Consider the following 27,806-nt stretch of genomic DNA (forward strand, 5'->3'; position numbering starts at 1 on the left):
AAAAAGTGAAGGGGTCTGAATACTTTCTGAATGCACTGTGTATATATATATATATATATACACACACACCTGTATATACAGGGTTTCCCATAAGTCTGGAACCATCGGGCAAAAGGAGTAATGCATGATTTTTTCATTTAAGAATGTTTTTTTCTTGACGTTTTAGTTTCTTTCAGGTGTCTATGATGTTGCTGAGTAAGGAAGAATTAATGTTGAATGTTCAATTCATTTAACATTAAGTAAAAATCATTCCGAAACAAAAAAATCATGAATCACTTATTTTGCCCTTTGGTTCCAGGGAAACTCTGTATATATATATATATATATATATATATATATATATATATATATAAATATATATATATATATATATATATATATATATATATATATATATATATATATATATATATATATATATATATATATATATATATATATGATATATATATATATATATATATATATGTATATATATATATATATATATATATGTATATATATATATATATATATATGTATATATATATATATATATATATATATATATATATATATATATATATATATTGTTGTGGATATGAGAATGTTTTTTTATTTTGTTGTTGTGGTAAAATGTTGTTGTAAAAGGTTGTTGTAAAATATCACCCCTCCTCCCTCCGTTTGTGGTTGTATAAAGGTCAAAGGGCGTTTCCGTAGTTAGTCCATAAAACATACATGCAGGACACGATATATCCTTTCTTTTGACAGTTATATCCTTATTATGTGTATTAGCGTAAGGCTGTGTCTTCCATTAATTGAAATACTCCATTGCACCAGTGAAAGAGAATAGATCCCCTTTCCTTCCCATCCCCAAAATCTCCATCCCATATTACCTCCGATCCAATTGCCGCCATTGACCACGAGGCAGGGTTGGGGGAAGGAAGGCGTTTCCCCACCTCGTCAGAGAGGGGAGGAGTGAACCAGCCCCGCTCGACCAACCATGAGCCAGGGGTTTGGCTACAGAGGGCGGAGGAAGAGCGGCCGGGGAGGTTCGCAAAGGTTGAGGGGCGGGGGCCTATATAACCCAAGGCAGGGGTGTGGCCAGGAGAGATGCGTTTTTACAGAGGAGAGCAGAAGACAGAAAGGCCTGGAGTTGGACTTTGAGTTGGTCTGAGTTGGTTGGGAGTCGGTCGTCAAGTGCAGAGTGGTGAAGAGTCAGTCAGTAGAGGTGGTGGTCAAGTGGTTGCGTTGGTTGCGGTGAGGAGTCGGTGGTAAAGAGTGAGGGACCAAGAAAGAAAGAGTCCTGAAGCACGAGAGGAAGTTGTTGGACTGGGTGGGACTAAGGAAGGAGAGAGAACCCGTCACACCAATCCCCCAAGCTCCGCGTTGGCTCCACCAAGCTCCGCGTTGGCTCCACCAAGCGTTCAGCTCCACCAAGCTCCGCGTTGGCTCCACCAAGCGTTCAGCTCCACCAAGCTCCGCGTTGGCTCCACCAAGCGTTCAGCTCCACCAAGCTCTGCGTTGGCTCCACCAAGCGTTCACCTCCAGCCATCCACCTCCTGCAATTCCCCGCGTGAGTCCGTCTTTTGTTTGTTCTGTCCTGGGTTAATTAAGTCTGTATAAGCTAGTATTTTCCCTGTGTCACCTGCGTCTTATGTGTTGTAAATAAACCTTGATTGCTTTCTTTTTGCTTGTGTGTAAATAGCCAATAAATTCAGTCGTATTTCCAAACCTTTCTTTGCCTTCTTTTTCCTCTTTGCATTCGTCGCCTTTGTCTTTTCCCCATTGGGCAGCTACGGTGCGATACGGCCAAAGTTCGGGTGGAATCGGGTGAGTTTTGTTAGGTCGCGGTCTTACACCACCGCTCGGTCTATAACATCTAACCGCGATCTATAACAATTGGTGTCTGGGAGTGAGATTCGGGGCCCGAACCAAATTTTTAAAACATCTAGAAAAAAAATTTTGGTCAAAATTACGAGCTGCCGAAATTGTTTTTTTTTCAAAGCAAAACCCGAATTTTGAAATCGCGCCATGGCTGTTCAAGGCGACGGGATGCCGGTGGGAGAGATAGACGGGGTAGAATCGACCCAGGACTTAGGAAAAAAAATGGTGGAGGAGAGTAAAGAAGGTGTGGTTGAGGGTGTATCAGGTGCACAAAATGGCGGCCTCGCGCACGTGGTTGAGGGGGCAGCTGCGGCCGCACCCTTTGTACTACCAACGGTGGTCCAAATGCAAGCCTTCATGGCGCAATTCGCCGAGATGCTGAGAATAAACGGGGAGAAATTGAGTAATAAAATGGAAGCAATAAACAACAGAATGGGTGACCGCATGCAAAAATGTGGGGAGACCATGGATCGCATGGTGGGCGAAAGGGTCCCAGGGGTGCACGAGGAGGTAACGCGAGTCGAAAAGCGCTGGTTGAGCGAAGCGGAGGAAAGCACGGGTACAATGACGGGGGTAGAAATCGCGACCCGGGGCTTGGAAAAGCCGGCGACCGATGAGGTAGAGGGAATTTTATTAAAGCCAACGGTCGTCGAGGTGAGTAAAGAAAAAGCGGAAGTGGGCATTGAAATTGAAGAGATGACGGAGGTAGCCCGGGAATTGCAGGGAGAAATGGATAATGTACAAAGTCTGTGTTCAAATCATGATGAGATGCTCACTAACCAAATAAAAAGTTTGCAGGTGGCAAAGGAGGTGCGGAGACAAGGTACGGAGGTGAGTGGCAATGTATATGATGTGAGGAAAGATTCAGTCGGCTTGGGGATTGGTTTGGATCCGGGTGTTCGTGAAAGGCCGTTGGTGAAGTGTGTGACAGGTCAGGTGTGCGAAAAAAGAGGTGTGCGAGAATGTCCGACCATGGGGTGTGTGAGGAAAAAGTGTGCGTCGGCGAGTGGGTGTGTTATAAAGTGTGGGAGTGAAACCGAGTGCGAGCGAGAATGCACGTCGGGGTGTACGGAGAGTGACACGAATAGTGAGTTGGTGGTGGCGCAGGTGCGAGAGGGCACATCGGAGCGCGAGTGTGAAACCGAGTGCGAGCGAGAATGCACGTCGGGGTGTACGGAGTGTGACACGAATAGTGAGTTGGTGATGGCGCAGGTGCGAGAGGGCACATCGGAGCGCGAGTGTGAAACCGAGTGCGAGCGAGAATGCACGTCGGGGTGTACGAAGTGTGACACAGAGAGTAAGGTGGTGGTGGAACGTGTGCGAGAAAGCACACCTGAATTGGTCATGGCGCGGGTGTGGGAGAGCCCATGTGAGCGCGTTAGTGGGTGGATGCAAGAGTGCACGCCCATGGTGAGTGTTACGGAGGAAGTAACGAGAGAGTGTACACCTGTGGTGAGTGTTACAGAGGATGTAACGAGAAAGTGTACGTCTGTGGTGAGTGTTACGGAGGAAGTAACGAGAGAGTGTACACCTGTGGTGAGTGTTACAGAGGATGTAACGAGAAAGTGTACGTCTGTGGTGAGTGTTACGGAGGAAGTAACGAGAGAGTGTACACCTGTGGTGAGTGTTACGGAGGAAGTAACGAGAGAGTGTACACCTGTGGTGAGTGTTACAGAGGATGTAACGAGAAAGTGTACGTCTGTGGTGAGTGTTACGGAGGAAGTAACGAGAGAGTGTACACCTGTGGTGAGTGTTACAGAGGGTGTAACGGGAGAGTGTGCGCAAGAGGTGTGGTGTGTAACAGAGAGAGCGTTGGTGGAATGTACGGACGGCGTTGGACTTGGAACGCCAGGTTTTGTGAGGGTGAAAGGGGTAGCGTATGCTTGTAAGCATGCAAGTGAAGCATCGATGGTAACCGGTTTAGTGGTTAGAGCGACGGATAGCCGATGCGAGCACTCGGTGCGAGGGGTGCTTGGTTGGGTGCGAGGCCCGGCGTCGATCGAAGCTGCGTCGTTTCTCTTCGAAGCGTCGTTGCCGATTCGGGCTTGGCCCCGCCCCGCACGGTCGAGTCCGGGCTTTGTCGGGCGAGGCGACCGGTCCGGTTCGAGGGCGAGTGGGAGGAAGCGGAACGGTGCCCCCTCGTGGGGACGGGGTTCCGACCGGGGGAGATTGAGCCATCGGGCCCGGGACCGCAAGGTGCCGCGCCGAGATGGTGCGTGGAATCTCGGTCCAACCAAACCACCTCCCTTGAACCGAAAGCCGGACGGATTCAACCTGCAGGCGACCAAACCACCCGAATTCATAAAGCCGAGTTTAATGATGTCATGGCGCACCGAGAGGATGTAATAAGTAGACGGACGATGATGGTAGTGATTTGATACGAAATTTATAATAGTGGGTAGAATTGGCAGTAAATGGAAAATTTTTGATTGGTTGGAATTTAGGTGTACAAAATTGATAGTGAGAGACCCCCGATGTGGTGGGATGGCAAATCCACCATCCCTCACAGACGTGGGGCAAAGGAGCTATAGTTTATGGGGTGTATGGCAGTGAAAACTAGCCCGGGTGGGTTAGGTTATATTGTAGGGATCTAGAAGAGATTGACATTAGGTAACGTTAAGGTTAGTTAGTGACTGATACCTGTAGTGGGGACGCAGGTAGATTAGTGTGGATGATAATGACGTGGGAGCGCAATAGTTTAAAGGGACGACTGGGAAGCGCAAGTTTCAGAAGGGAGTAGTTAGCTGAGATGATGCCGTGTGTGTGAGGATTGAACAGGTGAGAATTGGACAGGTGTGATTGCACAGGTGTGCAACTGAACAGGTGTGTGGAGCAGTGTATGAGGGAGTAGTGGTGATTGTGTGTTGTGTTGACCAACTGGTCCAGGAAGAGGAGGAGGGTGCAGGTGGCACCAGGTAGGATTGCACAGGTGTGCAACAACAGGTGTATGTGGTTGTATGGAATAAATGGTATGGAGTAGTGGAATGGATGGTAGTGGAGTGAGAATGGTGGAAATTGTGGAGTGGAGTGGATGGTGCAAAGGTGTGAATGGGGGAAGAGTGGACCCCCATCACGGATACCCGGGGCGGGTAGTGTAAGTGTTAGGTAGAGGGTACAGGTAAATTGTAGTTGGATATTGGCATCTGTGGTGCGGGTGACAGAATGGTATGTGGATGGGTGCGTTGGTGTTGTGGAAATGGCTGGGCGTGTAGCCTGTTAGTGTGTGTAGTTGGTTGGGTGCTCCACCACTGTGAGGATGTCGGCCAGGTGAGGCCGCAGGTGGGCTCTGGGAGCCGGTAGTAGTTGTTGTGGATGGGGCCCGAGGATCCGGAGGACGGACCCGGGTAGCCCAGTGCCAGAGGGCACCGAGTGGGGTGACAGAGCCAGGAGGGGCCTGCCCCAGTTAGATAGGTTAGGGTGAGGAGCTAGGTAAGCTCGGGTGGCAACTGCAGTGGTGGAGGTGTGCAGGTGGGTAGACCCACTGGGAGAGGTACACGTCGCAGCCCAGAAATTGTGCTAGAGCACCGGGAGATGAATCGGGGGAGTGAGACCCCAAATTGAGAAGCACCACAGTTTGGCCAATGGGAATTGGTTTTTAGAACCCATAGTGTAAGAGGGCCAATGGTTTGGCCGGAGAAAGAACCCGGGTAGTGTAAAGTGTGTTAAAATCATTTAGAGGATAGTTAGGATGAAGGATCTCCTCGCACCATCTGCATCCACTCACCTGAGGTGACAGGTACTCCACACCATGCCATGTTTAATTATTTTTACTGTGCAAATGTTTGGAATGTGAGACGCATCATGACGTGGGTGTGACATTGTGCGTAATTCCATCTCTTCCTCCTTATGAGGATTGATGATGAATTGATGATGGCAAATTTTTGAAGTAGAGGGATTGTGGTGACGAATTTGGTATAGGGGAAATATGGGGAAGACGTGACAGTAGTGACGAATTGGTAATGTGTAGATTTTGTACATATGGCGTAAGGGCAAGGGTAGGCTAGGTGACAGGGGGGTGACGTACGGTAGGGACGAGCTTTCTCACTTCGCCCTCCGTACGCATTTCGCCTTGCATTGTTTTTTTGACGTGTACCCTTGTGACCTTACCCCTCGCTCAATTGTCTTTCCCCTTTTGTCTCCCACATGACCTGTGCGCCGTTGGGCGCCGAGGGGAGCGTGCGTGGGTCGGCCATTGTGCGCCCGAAATTCCCAGAACCAGCTGTCTGCATCGATGCACCACATTATGGACCACATGCCTGTGGCCGAGCACCACTTATGGACCCCATGGGTTGGGGCATGGCCCCTCTGCTGGAACCGGCCATGAGGGCCTGAAATCTTGCTGGCGGACCTTGGCCACAGGGCACCGATGCCCCACAGGTGAACCACACTAGTCGGCCCTGTGGGCTATAAATAAAAGAAAATAAAGAAGGGCACATTGGGCACACTTTATTGCAAATAGGCCGCCAGTAAGCAAAGCAAAAGAGAATGACAACATCTGGAAGACAAATAATAATAACCAGCAGAGGGAGCCGAAGAGCAAGAGACACCTGCAGGGTTAGGGGTTGTTGATTTTATTTTTATTGAACATTCATTGAACAATGGTGACTGCACCGATTGGTGCTTGGGTGTGTATTGGTGCGTTTTTGGGTGCGTTCATGGTGCGTCGATGCAGAGCAGACTGTCTCCCCCCCAGAAAGAACAATTACAGGTCCTGGGTTAGTTTTGTAAATAAAATTAGCGTCAGTGTAAATAATGCTTCCCACCGTCAGTGTATAGTTTGAAGACCATTCCGCAATTCGGTTAACTGTGGGCGTAAGTCTGTTAGGCAGGGTGCAATGGAGCAGCGGGACACATTTATTTATGTTTTAAAACTGTCGCACTCAGGGTCAGGCTAAAAGTAGAGGGAACTACACCTACATGCCACACTAAGGTAAAAGTAATAGGCCCGGGACGTGCCTAAGGGGAGGAGGGTGCAGTGTTGTGGATATGAGAATGTTTTTTTATTTTGTTGTTGTGGTAAAATGTTGTTGTAAAAGGTTGTTGTAAAATATCACCCCTCCTCCCTCCGTTTGTGGTTGTATAAAGGTCAAAGGGCGTTTCCGTAGTTAGTCCATAAAACATACATGCAGGACACGATATATCCTTTCTTTTGACAGTTATATCCTTATTATGTGTATTAGCGTAAGGCTGTGTCTTCCATTAATTGAAATACTCCATTGCACCAGTGAAAGAGAATAGATCCCCTTTCCTTCCCATCCCCAAAATCTCCATCCCATATTACCTCCGATCCAATTGCCGCCATTGACCACGAGGCAGGGTTGGGGGAAGGAAGGCGTTTCCCCACCTCGTCAGAGAGGGGAGGAGTGAACCAGCCCCGCTCGACCAACCATGAGCCAGGGGTTTGGCTACAGAGGGCGGAGGAAGAGCGGCCGGGGAGGTTCGCAAAGGTTGAGGGGCGGGGGCCTATATAACCCAAGGCAGGGGTGTGGCCAGGAGAGATGCGTTTTTACAGAGGAGAGCAGAAGACAGAAAGGCCTGGAGTTGGACTTTGAGTTGGTCTGAGTTGGTTGGGAGTCGGTCGTCAAGTGCAGAGTGGTGAAGAGTCAGTCAGTAGAGGTGGTGGTCAAGTGGTTGCGTTGGTTGCGGTGAGGAGTCGGTGGTAAAGAGTGAGGGACCAAGAAAGAAAGAGTCCTGAAGCACGAGAGGAAGTTGTTGGACTGGGTGGGACTAAGGAAGGAGAGAGAACCCGTCACACCAATCCCCCAAGCTCCGCGTTGGCTCCACCAAGCTCCGCGTTGGCTCCACCAAGCGTTCAGCTCCACCAAGCTCCGCGTTGGCTCCACCAAGCGTTCAGCTCCACCAAGCTCCGCGTTGGCTCCACCAAGCGTTCAGCTCCACCAAGCTCTGCGTTGGCTCCACCAAGCGTTCACCTCCAGCCATCCACCTCCTGCAATTCCCCGCGTGAGTCCGTCTTTTGTTTGTTCTGTCCTGGGTTAATTAAGTCTGTATAAGCTAGTATTTTCCCTGTGTCACCTGCGTCTTATGTGTTGTAAATAAACCTTGATTGCTTTCTTTTTGCTTGTGTGTAAATAGCCAATAAATTCAGTCGTATTTCCAAACCTTTCTTTGCCTTCTTTTTCCTCTTTGCATTCGTCGCCTTTGTCTTTTCCCCATTGGGCAGCTACGGTGCGATACGGCCAAAGTTCGGGTGGAATCGGGTGAGTTTTGTTAGGTCGCGGTCTTACACCACCGCTCGGTCTATAACATCTAACCGCGATCTATAACAATATATATATATATATATATATATACTATATGGCTGGTGGCCATATAGATACACACACATATATGTTAGTCACATGTCACAAAGTAATTTATATTTGACAATCTCTTTATTTGTTCAAATTGAAGGTTATTCGAAAATATTTAACTGGAATACAAATAGTATATCAAGACCAAGAAAGAAATGGATTTAATTATGATTGTCTGTCCTTCTGGAATGTTATCAGAAACCTCAAATTTTAATAATTTTCATCCAGTCTCTAAACGCCACTCTTTCTTACCACTCATTCGCGAATTTAAGGCAAGACTACCTCTTCAATGAGCTGACATTTTGTATACAAAAAGCAACATTGTCACCCAATACATAAAAATTACAAATATGAGAACTCACCAGCTTGGTTTGTGGTGAGGTTGACAGTGGTTGAGAATGGGAGGAAACTCGGTGCCAGACTTGACACCCCATTGACGGCCTCCACAGTGAAGCTGTAGTTGCTGTGTGCGTTGAGGCGTGCAATGGTAACAGTCGGTGCCTTGAGACGGTCTTGACGTGGTAGGAAGTGGACCGTATGACCACAAGGCTCACAACTTGATGCACTGCACTGCTGGCACAGCACTTGATATGTCACGTCCTCACGACCACCGCTGCTTTGTGGAGGATTCCACTCCAGAATAACCGATGTCTCATTGACACTCGAGAAGAGGTTTTGTGGGGCAGTAGGTGGGCCTGCAGAACACAAACCATCAGTAGGGTTGCAAAACAACCCGAAGCAAGTGCTTTACCACACTGGAACAATCATGAGGACTAATACCTGGGCAAAAAATAAACATCTGACTTCTTCTTGTCAACCTTATTTGGACAGTGAGCAAAATAAGCAAAATAATCTTACGTGTGCAGGGATGTGAGCTGTTGTCGCCCTTTGCCCTGTAGTATCCATCACGACATTTGCAAGATGTCGAACCCTTCGCATTGCTGAAGCTGTTGGCTGGACAGGCCGCACATCCTCGCTCACCCACCTTGGCCTTATACTGCCCCGGCTCGCATGCTGCACGGACACGAGTTGAGGAAGAAGGTAAACAGATAAACATCAAGGCCACAGGTCCATGCTAGTGGCCATATGTTTCTTATACGAAGCACCAGTGGGGAATCCGAAAGGAGGACCAAACCAGGTTTTCGCCTTTTATCTTGCACGGCATGTTCCTACCACTTACCACAGTCTATCTCTCCTGTGGCATCCACAGAGGAAAGAAGAAGAAAAAAAATTAAATTAACTGTGTTGGCTTTAAGTTGGTGGGCACAGGCCAAGGAGCACGTGTTTGCAATTACTTCCGAGCAGCTGTAACAACATAACTGGTCAAGATTGTTGCCTCAAGTTCTCGGTCCTGCCAAGTCATGTGGCTCCAAGATGATTTGAATCATCAACGGGTATCGATGCAAAACGCAAATGTAAACCAGAGAGTATAAATATTAAGGGAAGAAGATGCATCGGCGCAAATTGCCCTTTCCCCCCACTTATTGTGCTGAAGCAAGGCACTTGACAAACAATACAAGCACGATGTCATCCTTGGCTCCTAAATTTGGCGAGTTTTCATTCAAACAAACATTTTTCATGTCCAGTTTCGAGCCCATCCATTCATTACAAGACGGCTGGAAGTATGTGCCTGGATTTAAAAGGATAACAAGCGTTACGCCTAGGTCCCCCGTCGGTGAGTGATGCAAGTTAACAAAGTGGAAGATGCAAGGCGGCCATCTTGGATTTTGACGTGGCAACCCAATTTTCAATAGCGTTCTCCACTATGCGTAGATACACCCAAACACTAGATTAGAAGTTAGTAGTTCGTTTATTTTTCAATATATTTCGCTCACAAGGTTCAGACATATATATGGTGGTGGCCATCTTGGATTTTGACGTGGCTACCCAATTTTCAATAGCTTTCTTCCTTATGCCTAAATACACCCACACACCAGATTAGAAGTTGGTAGTTCGCTTATTTTTCAAGATATTCTGCTCACAAGGTTCAGACATACATGGCATCAGACATACATGGCGGCGGCCATCTTGGATTTTGACGTGGTGACCCAATTTTCAATAGCGTTCTTTCTTATGCGTAGACACACCCACACACCAGATCAGACGTTAGTAGTTCGTTTATTTTTCAAGATATTTCGCTCACAAGGTTCAGACATATATATGGTGGCGGCCATCTTGGATTTTGACGTGGCGACGCAATTTTCAATAGCGTTCTTCCTTATGCCTAGGTACATCCATACACCGGATTAGACGTTAGTAGTTCGTTTATTTTTCAAGATATTTCGCTCACAAGGTTCAGACATATATATGGTGGCGGCCATCTTGGATTTTGACGTGGCGACCCACTTTTCGATAGCGTTCTTCCTTATGTCTAGATACACCCACACTCCAAATTAGAAGTTGGTACTTCGCTTATGTTTCAAGATATTCCGCTCACAATTTTCAGACATACATGGCATCAGACATACATGGCGGCGGCCATCTTGGATTTTGACGTGGGTGCAACACACCAAATTCGAATGCGGTCCTTCGCTTACGCACGCACGCATGTACGGACAGATGGACACACGGACGGAGGGGCAAGCCATAGTCCCCCTTTCGCTCCGCGGTGCAACCGGGGACAACGAGGGTTAAGCCAAGGTCCCCCGTCGGTGAAGTGATGTGAGTTGACAAAGTGGAAGGCGCAGAAAACATGGAAGAGTCGATAATATTTGCGAGTGGGTTTGAGACACACCCACACACCAGATTAGAAGTTAGTAGTTCGTTTATTTTTCAAGATATTCCGCTCACAAGGTTCAGACATATATTGTGGCGGCCATCTTGGATTTTGATGTGGCGACCCAATTTTCAATAGCGTTCTTCCTTATGCCTCGATACACCCACACACCAAATTAGAAGTTGGTACTTCGCTTATTTTTATAAAGATATTGCAGTGCACGGAGGCACACACGGAAGGAGGGGAAAACCATAGTCCCCCTTTCGCTCTGCGGTGCGACGGGGATAATAACCCCGCTCAGTTCGTCTCGCTCTGTATTACACAGAACCTACAACAGGACAAATTAATCAAATACATCCAGAGCAGAGGAAATCAAGATGGCGCCAAGGCTCTACACAAAGCACATGGAAGAAACAGAATGGCAGGAGGTCGTTATATTTCAGAACACACATCACTTCAAACACCTAATAAAAGGTTTTATGCAAACATCAGAACACCCGTGAAGGAATCGGCAAACATTCACCTCGGACTCGCACATTTATCAATGCCAAGTGGCCATGTCCCATTGTAGACATTATTAAAGACAAGATTGCTCCTCTTATGGTTGCTGCAATCCCGAAAGTATTGTAATACAAAATATTTTGAATTGCAATGTTCATCGAAGGGTCATGACTGACAGGGTAGCTTTTGAGGTATGAGTTCTGTACTTGCGTCTGAGCTGTCTCTCCTGGGTTTGAATGTCCATGAGGCATCAAGGAGCGTGTCATCCATCGGGAGGACATGTCCACTATAGCGCTCATTGGTTGTTGGTGATCGTTACATTTCACATGTTGTCTACTGCAAAGGGTAGTTACTAGTTATGTTATTGGCGGCACCATGAACAGATTAGAAATTCCTACCCTGACTGATTGCTGGGAAGTTAGGGAAGGAAGGTGACAGCAAACCACCCAGCAAAACATAGCGAGCCAGCACAACCAAGAGAGCCAGCACAACCAAGAGAGCCAGCACAACCAAGAGAGCCAGCACAACCAAGAGAGCCAGCACAACCAAGAGAGCCAACACAACCAAGAGAGCCAGCACAACCAAGAGAGCCAGCACAACCAAGAGAGCCAGCACAACCAAGAGAGCCAGCACAACCAAGAGAGCCAACACAACCAAGAGAGCCAGCACAACCAAGAGAGCCAGCAAAACATAGCGAGCCAGCACAACCAAGAGAGCCAGCACAACCAAGAGAGCCAGCAAAACATAGCGAGCCAGCACAACCAAGAGAGCCAGCACAACCAAGAGAGCCAGCACAACCAAGAGAGCCAGCACAACCAAGAGAGCCAACACAACCAAGAGAGCCAACACAACCAAGAGAGCCAACACAACCAAGAGAGCCAGCAAAACATAGCGAGCCAGCACAACCAAGAGAGCCAGCAAAACATAGCGAGCCAGCACAACCAAGAGAGCCAGCACAACCAAGAGAGCCAGCAAAACATAGCGAGCCAGCACAACCAAGAGAGCCAGCACAACCAAGAGAGCCAGCACAACCAAGAGAGCCAGTACAACCAGGTGAGCCAGAATAACCACAAAGTAATGAGTATGGTAACTTGATGATGATGATGATGATGATTCATTCATTTCCTGTCCAGCCTGTGGCTGCTGGTTTGCATCATTGTTGGGAGCTTGGCTGCGTTGTTGATGATGATGATGATGATATAGGATCATACATAAATCGAATTTCGGACAAAAATTGTAGACATTGACTGTACATTTACAAGAATTACAAAGACATTCGTAAATAATATCAACAAAATAAGATAGACGGGATTTGAACTTGGGTTGAATGGGCCTGCTGAACAACCACGATATAGTAACACATAGCAAGTCTACTTCTTATTATTACACAGTAACAAGATGTCCAAAAAAAAAAAACCACATGTTGAATTTAAACGCAATTACAGCAACCATGCATGTCACCTCTTGTACCTAAAAATACCTGTTGATGCAAATCCGATGATTCATCGTTTTAATCCGTTATCATCCAGACAACTTACACCTCTCACGATTCAGCAGGATCACTGGATTTTGACTCATTACATCACATTGATTCCTAACCGCTTACTGAAAGAATGTAAAAGATAATGCTAACTGATGTCCATACAGCAACGGCTCACAGAACTGTAATGCACTTGAAGTACAGGTAAAAGATATTCAACTTTGGAGGAGATTCTGAAGGTGTGGCTGAGTAAATACGTGGGACAGTCTGTCACATGGTTAAGAGATGAGTAATGCAGACGGAAGTTTTCAGAATTCATTGAAAGACATTGGATTTGTGAAACAGGTTTAAAAATGTGCATCATGCAGTGAGAGGAGAACCCCATTTGAAGGGACGTGGACGCAAATGCAGACATGCAGACATGCAGACATGCAGACCGCTCCTAACCTGTGCTGGACTTGATTTTTCATTTCCCTTTTATTTCTCACATTGTTCATATTTATTTCGTTATGCATTTTAGAAAGTACCAGACTAGACAGGGTAGAGAGAAAGAATGACAGAACAAAACTTTAAAAAAAGGAATTTACAAAAAGTCTAAAACATGTGAACAACGTATCAATAATTTTGTTGAAAATAATTGTTCTGAACAATAAAATGTGCAGTGTGTGTAGAGACAAAGGCACACAGTGTGTGTATATATATATATAATTTCAAAACACGTGGTCACAAGTGAGCCTCACTGACCGGGTCCACAGACGAGGTCCTCAGCATCATCCCGTTTCGGCCCTTCAACCTCGATACGGTCAGCTAAGGTGGGCCAGCAGGGGCACATCGCCTCCACATGCAGCAGCTACACCCATCCACTTACTCACACACCAAAAAAAAACAAAAAAAACTACCACCTACCCTTACAACATGCACCACTCAAACAAAAACACATTCATGCAAAACCACACCCATTCCTGCAACACACACACACACACACACACACACACACACACACACACACACACACACACACACACACACACACACACACACACACACACACCAACTCCTGCAACACACACACCAACTCCTGCAACACACACACCCACTCCTGCAACACACACACACACTCCTGCAACACACACACACACTCCTGCAACACACACACACACTCCTGCAACACACACACACACTCCTGCAACACACACACACTCCTGCAACACACACACACTCCTGCAACACACACACACTCCTGCAACACACACACACACACACTCCTGCAACACACACACACACACTCCTGCAACACACACACACACACACACACACACACACACACACACACACACACACACACACACACACACACACACACACACACACACACCTCCATTTCTCTTCCATGCTCATTCACTACCCCTTTAGACTGAGATGAACCACCACCCACAACCTCAACCTACACCTTTCGACGTGCCTCCATAAACATCCTCCATATCCAAAGTGAGCCTTTCAAGGTAACCTGGGCCACTTTGTCACACATCCTCCTTCTTTCTGTCCCACACAATCCAAGCCGAGCAAGAAATGCAGAAAAGGAATTGGCAAAATACCCTCTACACCCCACCTCAAATGGCTGACAAGAAACTCGCCAACCCTTCTCCCGACACTCTGCCTCCTGCTCACTGTACTTTCCTCTCTTCCTCTCGTGCACCTCCTCCATGTTCTCTTCCCAAGGTACAGACAATTCCCATACGATGACCTGTGTTGTTGCACCTGACCAGATGACAATGTCAGGCCGCAACCTTGTCACACAGATCTCCTCTGGGAATACAAATTGTGGCTTTAGGTCTGCCACTGCCTGCCAATCACAAGCATCTGACAGCCCTCTTGCTTTCCACCTCCTCCTCTTACCACTTGGCCTTCTTTGACAAACAACACCTCTCCCCCATCAGTCTGCTTCTCTCCTCTTCTCTCTCTCTCTCTCTCTCAATCTCAGCACCTCTTGTTGCACCATCTCCACAACCACTGCCAGCACCTGATCATGCCGCCACTTGTATCTTCTTGCTGCCAATGCTACTGAGTAAAACTACTACTACTACTACTACTACTACTACTACTACTACTACCAAAACTACAATGCTACTACCACTACTACTTGCTGCTACTACAATGCTACTTGCATGCTGCACAGTTCCCAAACTTCCACACATATATCATCCCTCCTCCTGCAACAACCCCCACAATCTCAAGTTTACTGGTGAAGGAACACATGATACGTTGCCGGCAACAGGAAACTCAACCATATTGGCTCCATCCTCCAAATCTCTTGCCACTTCAATATCCTCACCTGCACACCTTCCCACCTAGTCCAAGCACCTTGCTGTGCCTATCCGACTGCTTTCACATATCTCCCCTCCTCTTCCTTTCTTCTCACCTCCCTCTCAACCATCTTCCTCCTCTCTTTCACACATGCCTTTCCCCATCGCTCATGCTTCATCCACCTCAAGCCATGCTTCCCGTGCTGTACAATCCCCATGACCTCCTCCTGTTGCAACCGCTCCTCCATCTCGTCCACCTCTGCTTTTGCATTCCACTTCCGACTTCCCTTCTTCTCTGGCAGAGCATTCTTTACCACTGCATCACTTGAATCCCACAACATCATGAACTCCCACACCCTCACCACATTAAACTCCTCGGTTAATGATGTCAAGCGAAACTGGAGTTTTCCACCCTGACCATAAAGGCAATGTTCGTCAAACAGCGTGGCACTCCCAACCACCTCCTCAAAAACCCACTCACCACAACCTCCATCCTCTCCACATGCCCAATTGCAATATCATACATCATCAATGGCCAAAATACTCGTGGCATCAACCCAAACTTCAAACACCATACCTTCAACTTACCTGGCAAACCACATCCATCAATTCTCTTCAAACCTCTCAAAAGCTTGTTTCTGACCTCCTCCACCATTCGCACATCATTCAACTCCACTGTATACCATCTTCCCAAACTCTTCACAGGGGCCTCTACCAATGATGGAACCACCTCCCCTCCCAGCTCAAACCTGTGCTTGTTATCCACCACTCCTCGTCTCACGACCACACTCCTCGACTTTGTTGCTTTAAAGCCCATTATTGCCCACCGCATCAACCTTTCCAGTCGTCCCAGTACCTCTAATGCTGCATCAGCTGACTGTTGGACAACTATCAGGTCATCCATAACCTCGCTGGCAAACTCTGACCAGGGGCTAGCTCCACTTCTTTCCAATGTCCACTCACCGCACGTATCAACAACTCCATAACCAGCACAAACAAAATAGGGGAGATGGTACATCCCATCGGGATCCCCACTTCACAGTACACATTTACATAGAGAATTTACGCCCCTCTCACGGTCCCCTACACACCCGTATGAGGCCGTGGCCACATAGCCTGTCCTATGTTACCCCCCAGACAAAGTTGTATTTGTATTTGTACCCCAAGTAAAGTATAAAAGCGTTTATAGCTGGAGTACCCGGCGTTGCTCAAGCAAAATTTGATTAACATATTTGAAATGAGGACAAATATTATGCAAAAGCAATTACATCCAAATCAGAATCCATCACAAGTGTCAAATCATCATTTTACCTTTTCGTAGAATATATGCTGCTGAATGTGCCATTCATCATGTTTCTGAGTTAAGTATGATGACGTTCAGGAAGAAGAAGAAGCCTTACCACAAACTCTGACCACTTCCGGAATTGTGTTCAAATGTCTGGTGATTGTTTTGTATTTATTTATGCAAATGTGTACTTGTATATAACTCTAATCAATCAAAAAGATTTAGGCACTATAGAGTGATTAAAATAAATCCCAAAAACTAACTTTTTTTTTTCAAAATGTTTTTTTTGTTTGGCCTAAAACACTCCCAGGCACTCTCTGATGAACCTCTGAAAGTTTGACAAAGATACGTTCTGCCATCTCTTAGAAAAAGGGCGACACACAGACAGACCAAAGGCTCTCTTATACAGTAGATCTGTGACTGCACCTGCATGTGTGAGCTTGTGTCTGCATCTGTGTGTGCGAACCTGCATCTGCGTGTGCGAACCTGCATGTGCGAACTTGGCATCTACGTCTGCATGTGTGTGCTGTGTCGTGTCTGCATTGGTGTGTCTGTGTCTGCATGTGTGTGCTGCATCTGCATGTGTGCGGTGTGTGTGTGTGTGTGTGTGTGTGTGTGTGTGTGTGTGTGTGTGTGTGTGTGTGTGTGTGTGTGTGCGCGCGCGCGCGCGCTGTATCTGCATGTGTATGTCTGCGTCTGCATGGGTGTGTGTGTGTCTGCACGTGTTTGTCTGCAGATGTGTGCTGCCTCTGCATGTGTACGTCTTACTCCGCATGCGTGTGCTGCCTCTGCATGTGTACATCTTAGTCTGCATGCGTGTGCTGCGTCTGCATGTGTACATCTTAGTCTGCATGCGTGTGCTGCGTCTGCATGTCTGCGCTGCATCTGCATGTGTGCGCTGCGTCTGCATGTGTATGTGTGAGTCTGCGTCTATGACTAACACTGCATGAAATAGCCTTTTAATGGTGAAATAAATAGACCATTAAAATGGTGGAATCGCAATTGATTGCTTCAACTACTCTTGTGTCACTATTATTGATCAAAGTTAATTTCAGTATTTTTTTCCTGTTTCTCCATCCACAATTCCAATGTAGTTACAAGGCTTGATTACTGTATTATTAGAAAGCTCCAAAATATGTTCTTGTAATGAAGATCCTAGTACCAAAGGTCATCAAAAGCTGAGACCTAACAATAAGTCTTCACTGTCGAAATCGTTGTCCCACTAACGACCAAAGGTGTCTTTCAGTGCAAACAAAACATTAATTAAGCCAAATGCAGAGCCATGTCAGCTGGGAACCAATTATCTAGCAATCACACCTTTTGAGGGTGTGCCTTACGACAAATAATCTCTTCTGGGAATGTGGCTAAGAGTGTCTCCACTACTGGGAGCAAATTAGTTTCATGTCGTGCTCCGATTCCATTGCCACCCTTCCATTCAACCTTCAAAGCAGTGTTGATTGTTACATCTCTCGGTCAGTCTTTATCTCACTGGATTTGATCAACAATCACTTCCATGGCACACCGAACATATACGGTGAGAAAACTCACCAAGGTGTAAATCCCACAACTGCTTTCGCACAGTGAAACAGCTGGCCTGGTGAAAAAGACGAAACAGGTCCCTGTTCTAAAATCGGTGCAAACATCTTGATTGTCTTGGCATCTGAAAAAAGGGTTATTTCACGGCTCAGCGGATAGCCACTAGCAATGGATGTGTACGGATGGATGGATTAATCCCATACCTAGTCGAGGGTGTTGGGGAATGCTGGAACTGCTTCCCTCGGCAAGGAGATATGCTTGCTGGATTTCCATTGCCTTCCCAGTGGTAGTTAGTGAAGGGAGGAATTTGCAATTTGTTCAGGGTGCGGCTATGATCGCCTACTCTTTGCAAAAGACACCCTGGGATATTTAACCTCCATCAGCACCAACCCATTCTGGGAGAAACAGGTCCCCAGCTTAGCGTGCAATGCGACAGACGCAAGCTCTACTGATGTGACACCCTGCATGTGAAACACCAGGGTGACTTTTACAGTCATGTCGGGATTCCGGGTAAAGGAGCTCGCAGGCGAGATATTCCATAACGAATCCAAATGGATCTTCATATAAAAACAAAATTGAAACGAAAATGCGTCAGCCTTTGTGAAAAAAATGCCCGGAATTCAATTGTTCTAGCATCGAATATGTCTATTGTGCGAGACAAAATGAATGTCATAATATTGCAATACTATAGCCAAGGGTCTAGTAAATACAAAATCCTGGGAATAGTAAGAGTTTTGATCTTCCAAGTTTAATTTCATACTAGGGTCATGTTGCAAGATGAGAAAGCAAAAAAATATATTAAAAAATTCCCTTTTTAAGGCCATTTTCCCTGCTGGAGTGGGGGGTTAGCCTTGCGGGCCACATGACAATCATCATGGTTCCCTTTTTGAGACAATGTTTTTATGGCAGGATGCCCTTCCTGACACCAACCCTTTAGTCGCCTCTTACAACATGTGGGGATAAGGTGTGCCTATTCTAAACCTGGGCACAAGCTGGTACTCAATCATCCCAGCAAGCTGGTACCTCCCATGGTCATGCTGATCTCAGAAGGATGAAAGGCTGAGTCAACCCCCCTGGCATCAATTTAACGATCGACCGAGATTCAAACTCAGGATCCTAGGATCCCAAGTCAGCACCCTAACCGCTAAGCCAACACCAGACTTAAAGATGAGAAAGCAAGCCAAGCTAAAATAATTAATTTTTCTTAAAAAAAAAAAAGCCCTTAACTAAAAAGAATAATTAATAAAGAAGGCGAAATACTTCCTTTCCTCTCGCATTATGTTAAACTAGTGGGGTCACCTGTGGGAATCCCATGGGCATGGAGGTGTATCGTTGCGATCGGTGCAGCCGTTTTTGTGGTACCCGGGACAATAACGTTAGGCGGAAGTCCAAACCTGAAAATGCTGGAGACCAAAGTGGAAATTGGAAAAACAATATAGCCAGCCTATTTTACTCCAAGGGGTCCCAGGATTACCCACCTAAAATTTCGTTGCGATCGGTGCAGCTGTTTTTGCGGTACCCAGGACAATAACGTTAGGTGGGAGTCCAAACCTGAAAATGCTGGAGATCAAAGCGGAAATTGGAAAAACAATATGGCCTATTTTACTCCAGGGGGCCCCAGGATTACCCACCTAAAATTTCGTTGCGATCGGTGCAGCCGTTTTTGCGGTACCCGGGACAATAACGTTAGGCGGGAGTCCAAACCTGAAAATGCTGGAGACCAAAGCGGAAATTGGAAAAACAATATGGCCTATTTTACTCCAGGGGGTCCCTGGATTACCCACCCAAAATATCGTTGCGATCGGTTCAGCCGTTTTTGCGGTACCTGGAAATTGACGGACGGACAGACGGACGGACGGACATTTGGTGAATTATAGTAAGATGGGGTGAGAAAGGAAATCCTATGAAACTGAAAGAGCATGACGACACTGTAAGAGCCAGGTCCATAACAGACACACATGTGCACGATGAGAAGCAAGTGGTTTAACAGAAGGCAGATACTATTACAAGGAATGCCTTGAGGCATCCGAGCACGATTGCAGCAACAGCCTCACCTAGGCAATACGTTTCAGACATCATCTCGTAGCCAGGACTGCAAACGCAGCGGCCGATCGGAACCACCCACTCGCCGTCACCGCTGCAGTGCATCCGCGGGTTCTCCTCGGTGCGCGCTCCATCCACACACGTTCCATGCACCACCAACAGTGAAGAAGAAGCCTCACCGGCCACAGTGGCCGGAAAAACGGCGAGTTTGAAAACGGTTTCGGAACACCTTTTGTAGTAGGCGCGCACGGCTATGATTGCAACGCACGCACCTACATCCTGGAAGGCGAGGTAGAATCCACGTGCCGATAGCACAGGTAGCTCTCGCACCTTCGTGTTCAGTTTGAGCACACGGCTAGCGACGTCCGTTCTGTCGAAGTTGGTGTCCGCCGCAATGGTGTCCACCTTGATGAACTCGCTCTCATCGATGGGACCACTTTTCGCCTCGTTGCTTTCATGGTAGAACAGGTGGAAGGTCTCCTTGCACGTGACCGGAACTTTCTGCATGCTGCCGCAGTCTCGAAGTGTAAACATGAGCTCGACAAACACACGGCGCGCCTCTTGTCGTGGGATCCAAAAGGTCTTGAGCCAATTGTTCTGGTTGGCCTTCATCACATTGCATACTTGGTATGCCGGCACTGTCGTTACCTGGTCGATCGGTGCTTGTAGTACTTCCCACTGCAAGAAATGACAAAAACATACATAGAATAAGCTTTTTTACCCGTTGTTTTAGTTCAAATAACTCATTAAATTGTACTTAGTGCATTGCCAAACACCTGGGATGGTTAAGAAAGGCGAGGTAGAATCCACGTGCTGTGGCACCTGTATTATTATTATTAAGTACCTGAATATCATTAAAGTATCTGAATATTATTATTATTAAGAATCCACGTGGAATAATAATAATTATTATTAAATATGAATATTAAATAATAATAATAATTATTATTATTATTGAGCATCTGGGACATAAGTACCTGAATGTTGCTTTCTAGAGTACAGGAAATGATTAGAAAAGGAAAAGAAAGGGGCAGGAAAGAAGAGAGAGAATTCGACATCCTGCATTGGGAAGTGTGTGACCTGGTTTAAAATCTTGCGTTTTATGCAATATGCAGGTAACCACTGAGATTTGTCCCTGATAATCACAACTTCAGTGGTTCAACCACGTGGTTGGTGACATTGCGTCGTTGGCATCACACATTCCGTAATGACATATTTGATAGCATTGCCACAACAAGCGTTTTGGATCTGCTCGCTCAATATTGTGGCGTTGGTTAAACAGCGTCGTGAATTGAAGTTGGGGTGAATTTTATCAATCTCGTCGCCATCGATTGGGATTTCCGTAATCCAGGAGGAGATTGCCTATGGCATCCTGCGCTCGGAATTCAGTCGGATCTTTGAAAGCAGCCCGAGCTGTCAGGTATGCAGGGACCAGATGGATGGAAATGAAAGCTTGGCAAGAGGCCCATTTTCTCTCACCTTGGAGTCAAACACACTGGGAGGATGCATTGCCCAAGGATGTACAGAGCAATTTGTCCTGTCATTTGCATGTATGTCATTCTCAAGGTGTTAACTTGTATAAACAAGCTCTCACCAATGTACATTCTGGATCGATTCAGAACCAATGATGCTTAGTTTTGAGTTTTATCAAGCAGACGTGTCCTTTTGTAAGGCCTGAGATACTAGATTTGGTCGCGGAATGGCTGGAACCTCCACTCGGGAGTCTGGGAGGTCGGTGGTTTGAAAATCGTCGGTCATAAAAAAAAAACCTAAAAAAAAAAAGATTTTCAGCATAAAAGGTGATTATCAGGGACAAGCTGCTTCCATGCTGGACGTTAAACAGTAAAAAAAAATAATTAAAGGATAGACGTTGGACAAACAGCCATATGTTGGCAACCATTGCACTGGCTTAATGGGCCTAATGGCCTCCTGTGCTGAAGCTCCATGTGCAGGAACTCGTTAGTATTATTCAAATATGAATCTATGGTGAGAACACCTTGTACGTAAATGCCCTTTCAAAAGCAGTGTAAAAGGTTCACAGAGTGGTCGACATAAAGTATTAACAAATTAACAATCTATATATTACATACGCCAGGAGAGTGAGGGGGTGAAAGGAGCGAGGAAAGGGGAGAAATAAGAAAGAAATAAAATGGGAAATTTCAGGAAAAAGTGGGAAAGAAGCTAAAAAGAAGAAGATTTTTTTTCCCTGCATAATAATTATGTTGATGGCCCCAGGTAGTCCATTGGTATTGACCCTGGGGTCATATTAATTGCCCTGTATGCAGCTCGTTGGTGGAGTGAGAGAAACCTCCTTTCATTGCCCCAGCATGGGTTTCATTGCAATGGTTGTCTGGCAAAACGTTACCACACCTTGCGACAGTTATGACCTGTCCAGGAATTGTTTCTGAGCCACCGAAACGTTCACGACTTGTCATGATTGCTCTGACACTCTGGCAAGAATGTCACCCTCCACAATATCCGGATACCCGGATACCCGAATACCCGGATTTTGAACAGAAATTTGAAAATGGAGATGGGACTAGCATCCAATGACCTACTCTTTATTAAAGGTGGAGTGGGATCCTTAAAGTCCCCAAGCTAGTGCTTGTAGATGGGACAGCCGGATTAACGACACCTCTGAAGGACAGCACATTTCATTGATGAAATGCCATGCCATGCCTACAAAGCACCAACATGGCGGCTTATTGTCGAGCCGGGGCCCAATCGGAGAGCAGACAGCTAAAAGGTGAGGACTAATATGCTGGTATTCACCTTTTCACATTGGCATGCTGGTATGCAGACCAGACAGCTAAAAGGTGAGGACTACTATGCTGGTATTCACCTTTTCACATTGGCATGCTGGTATGCAGACCAGACAGCTAAAAGGTGAGGACTACTATGCTGGTATTCACCTTTTCACATTGGCATGCTGGTATGCAGACCAGACAGCTAAAAGGTGAGGACTAATATGCTGGTATTCACATTTTCACATTGGTATGCTGGTATGCAGACCAGACAGCTAAAAGGTGGGGACTACTATGCTGGTATTCACCTTTTCACATTGGTATGCTGGTATGCAGACCATACAGCTAAAAGGTGAAGACTAATATGCTGGTACTCACCCTTACACATTGGTATGCTGGTATGCAGACCAGACAGCTAAAAGGTGAGGACTACTATGCTGGTATTCACCTTTTCACATTGGTATGCTGGTATGCAGACCAGACAGCTAAAAGGTGAGGACTAATATGCTGGTATTCACCTTTTCATATTGGTATGCTGGTATGCAGCCCAGACAGCTAAAAGGTGAGGACTAATATGCTGGTATTCACCTTTTCATACTGGTATGCTGGTATGCAGACCAGACAGCTAAAAGTTGAGGACTAATATGCTGGTATTCACCTTTTCATATTGGTATGCTGGTATGCAGACCATACAGCTAAAAGGTGAGGACTAATATGCTGGTATTCACCTTTTCATATTGGTATGCTGGTATGCAGACCAGACAGCTAAAAGGTGAGGACTAATATGCTGGTATTCACCTTTTCATATTGGTATGCTGGTATGCAGCCCAGACAGCTAAAAGGTGAGGACTACTATGCTGGTATTCACCTTTTCATATTGGTATGCTGGTATGCAGCCCAGACAGCTAAAAGGTGAGGACTACTATGCTGGTATTCACCTTTTCACATTGGCATGCTGGTATGCAGACCAGACAGCTAAAAGGTGAGGACTAATATGCTGGTATTCACATTTTCACATTGGTATGCTGGTATGCAGACCAGACAGCTAAAAGGTGGGGACTACTATGCTGGTATTCACCTTTTCACATTGGTATGCTGGTATGCAGACCATACAGCTAAAAGGTGAAGACTAATATGCTGGTACTCACCCTTACACATTGGTATGCTGGTATGCAGACCAGACAGCTAAAAGGTGAGGACTACTATGCTGGTATTCACCTTTTCACATTGGTATGCTGGTATGCAGACCAGACAGCTAAAAGGTGAGGACTAATATGCTGGTATTCACCTTTTCATATTGGTATGCTGGTATGCAGCCCAGACAGCTAAAAGGTGAGGACTAATATGCTGGTATTCACCTTTTCATACTGGTATGCTGGTATGCAGACCAGACAGCTAAAAGTTGAGGACTAATATGCTGGTATTCACCTTTTCATATTGGTATGCTGGTATGCAGACCATACAGCTAAAAGGTGAGGACTAATATGCTGGTATTCACCTTTTCATATTGGTATGCTGGTATGCAGACCAGACAGCTAAAAGGTGAGGACTAATATGCTGGTATTCACCTTTTCATATTGGTATGCTGGTATGCAGCCCAGACAGCTAAAAGGTGAGGACTAATATGCTGGTATTCACCTTTTCATATTGGTATGCTGGTATGCAGCCCAGACAGCTAAAAGGTGAGGACTAATATGCTGGTATTCACCTTTTCATATTGGTATGCTGGTATGCAGACCAGACAGCTAAAAGTTGAGGACTAATATGCTGGTATTCACATTTTCACATTGGTATGCTGGTATGCAGACCAGACAGCTAAAAGGTGGGGACTACTATGCTGGTATTCACCTTTTCACATTGGTATGCTGGTATGCAGACCATACAGCTAAAAGGTGAGGACTAATATGCTGGTACTCACCCTTACACATTGGTATGCTGGTATGCAGACCAGACAGCTAAAAGTTGAGGACTAATATGCTGGTATTCACCTTTTCACATTGGTATGCTGGTATGCAGACCATACAGCTAAAAGGTGAGGACTAATATGCTGGTACTCACCTTTTCACATTGGTATGCTTGTATGCAGACCAGACAGCTAAAAGGTGAGGACCAGTATGTTGCTTCAGAGCTTATCGCACTCATCCTAACCTGGGATAATAGCGTTGTGAAGATGTCCGCAACAAGTATCTTGAGCTAAATGTGAGATATTGTCACGTCAAAAACCAAGGAACACAATGATGTTGGTTGGAAAGAATTAACACAACCTTACTCCAGCGAAACGACAAAACTACAATGAATGTATCAGGTGAAATTGGCTGTCAAACTTCCGCCGGGAAGGAAGGGAGGGCCTTCGATGCAAGAGAGAGACTGAAAACAACAATGTGGGCCCTCTCGAGTTTTTCCCCCATTTCCTGTGCCACGTATGATATAAAAACATCCCGTTCTTGTGACCTCAGGTCCCCTTCCTTCCTGCAGCACGTCCTCCCGCTTTTTGCGGACGTCCCTCTGTCGCCAACTCACCCCACTTGATGGAGTCGCCTGCCAGCCCAGGTTCCTCTCATACTGTGTTGTATCCAGGAGATAAACTGCAAATCACAAAAGAAATATGAAAAAAAATTACTCGGTCATCGTCTGAGCAGTATTCAGTCATTGGGTCAGCCCGTTCGTTTCAGCATTCATCACAACTTGGTGTATACATCGAAGGAATAATGGGTTTATCCATGCGGCGAACAATATATTCTCCAATCAGCAAGATGGACAGATGCAGTCAGCAAATCTGACATGAGCATAACTAACAAACAACAAAACTTAACGAACAAAAACTCAGCATAACTAACAAACAGGAGAGTTCACTGGTAAATTGGCTACCTCAGAGGTGTTTTGTTCATGCTTTGGCCTCATGGGATTGGACTCTAATTAAGCTGAAAGTTTGTCTTAACCTGGATGTAGTCATATTAAACGAGAACGGCACTCAGTAGAGAGCATACCTCCACCTGGTTGGCCATATCACTCAATGGTGAAGAATCACTTTAAAATTATATTAGCCGGATCCGGGTCTTCGCCCAAATTGAATCGATTCTTCCTTGTCACACCCAACATGTCCACCAAGTTTCGTCCAAATCCATCCATAACTTTTTGAGATATCCCGCTATGTATCGTTTTTGGCCCATTATCCTAATGGTGAAGAATCACTTAAGATTTTAAATAATTCTCATATCCGAATCCATATTCAGATCTTCACCAAAATTGCATCGATTCTTCCTTGTCAAACACACAACAGGTCCAACAAGTTTCGCCAAAATCCATCCATAACTTTTTGAGATATCCCGCTATTTTTCGTTTTTGGTCCAATATCCTAATGGTGAAGAATCACTTAAAAAATAAAATAATTCTCATATCCGAATCTATATTCAGATCTTCACCAAAATCGAATATAATCGTCCTTGTCGGACACCCAACATGTCCACCAAATTTCGTCCGAATCCATCCACAACTTTTTGAGATATTTTGTTCACAAACGGACAGACAGACAGACAAACGGACGGACAGACAGGGGTGAAAACATAACCTCCATTCACCTTTGGTGGCGGAGGTAATCAGGATCATTAAATGAATAAATCGTTTATCAATTTATTGAAGAAAATTTAGAGAAGGGAACCGATTAATTGAGGAGTCTGGGTGTTGGCCTCACCCTAACCCCTGGCTCATGATGCAGAGAACCATGTTCAAATCCTACAAACCATGTGTGCTCGTCCATTGTCTAGCAATATCCACGTAAATCATGCAAAATGTACTGTATACCTCTGGACTTCCTCCTCCTGTCCTAAGAACAGGCCTTCCTGCAGTTAATGGAGGAAGTTACAACAGTCTTAGCAAGCTTGGCCACTCTGATCAGAAGAGAAAGATCCTGAACGCTGACAATGAAAATCTGGTAGGGAGGTCCTGCTGCGCTACACATCTTGCAGGATGGTGAACTTTTGACAGTACAGGAAGAATCTACGGATGACTGTTGTAAATCGGACACGCTTTACGCTGAAGAAGGCAGAGCCCGAAGGCATCTATAACTTACCCCCAAAATGGCGGAGTGTTCAGAACAAGTGAACACAGGCAAATGGACGGAGGGAAAATTGTACCGGATATGCTGCGTTCAAGGAAAGGCTGAATGGATACAGGTGGGATTATGCCATATTTGTCTTATTTGGCTTCTCAACATTTATAGTATTGCATGTTTGTCTTAACGAGACAGGTATATTTAATCAAGCACACAGCCATGAAATCTCAACACGGCCATTGTAATATTTGTGATATTATTTATTTGTAATATTGGTGATATTATTTATTTGTAATATTGGTGATATTATTTATTTGTAATATTGGTGATATGATTTATTTGTAATATTGGTGATATTATTTATTTGTAATATTGGTGATATTATTTATTTGTAATATTGGTGATATTATTTATTTGTAATATTGGTGATATTATTTATTTGTAATATTGGTGATATTATTTATTTGTAATATTGGTGATATTATTTATTTGTAATATTGGTGATATTATTTATTTGTAATATTGGTGATATTATTTATTTGTAATATTGGTGATATTATTTATTTGTAATATTGGTGATATTATTTATTTGTAATATTGGTGATAGTATTTATTTGCAATATTGGTGATATTATTTATTTGTAATATTGGTGATATTATTTATTTGTAATATTGGTGATATTATTTATTTGCAATATTGGTGATATTATTTATTTGCAATATTGGTGATATTATTTATTTGTAATATTGGTGATATTATTTATTTGTAATATTGGTGATATTATTTATTTGTAATATTGGTGATATTATTTATTTGTAATATTGGTGATATTATTTATTTGTAATATTGGTGATATTATTTATTTGTAATATTGGTGATATTATTTATTTGTAATATTGGTGATATTATTTATTTGTAATATTGGTGATATTATTTATTTGTAATATTGGTGATATTATTTATTTGTAA

General features: G+C 45.1%; 1 protein-coding gene across 1 annotated transcript in view; it reads right to left on the reverse strand.

The window, feature by feature from the left end:
• The window catches only part of LOC137414779 (ephrin type-A receptor 4), a 104,473-nt gene that overhangs the window by 71,709 nt on the left and 4,958 nt on the right, over positions 1 to 27,806 (reverse strand). Inside the window, exons 2-5 of the mRNA XM_078786681.1 lie at positions 25,306 to 25,370; positions 20,053 to 20,719; positions 9,036 to 9,191; positions 8,540 to 8,872 (exon numbers count right to left, since the gene is read on the reverse strand). Coding sequence (XP_078642807.1) covers positions 8,540 to 8,872; positions 9,036 to 9,191; positions 20,053 to 20,719; positions 25,306 to 25,370 — 1,221 coding nt within the window. The remainder of the gene's footprint in view (positions 1 to 8,539; positions 8,873 to 9,035; positions 9,192 to 20,052; positions 20,720 to 25,305; positions 25,371 to 27,806) is intronic.

The sequence above is a fragment of the Myxine glutinosa genome, chromosome 11 (genome assembly GCF_964187855.1).
Source record: "Myxine glutinosa chromosome 11, kmMyxGlut1.1, whole genome shotgun sequence".
Lineage (NCBI taxonomy): Eukaryota > Metazoa > Chordata > Myxini > Myxiniformes > Myxinidae > Myxine > Myxine glutinosa.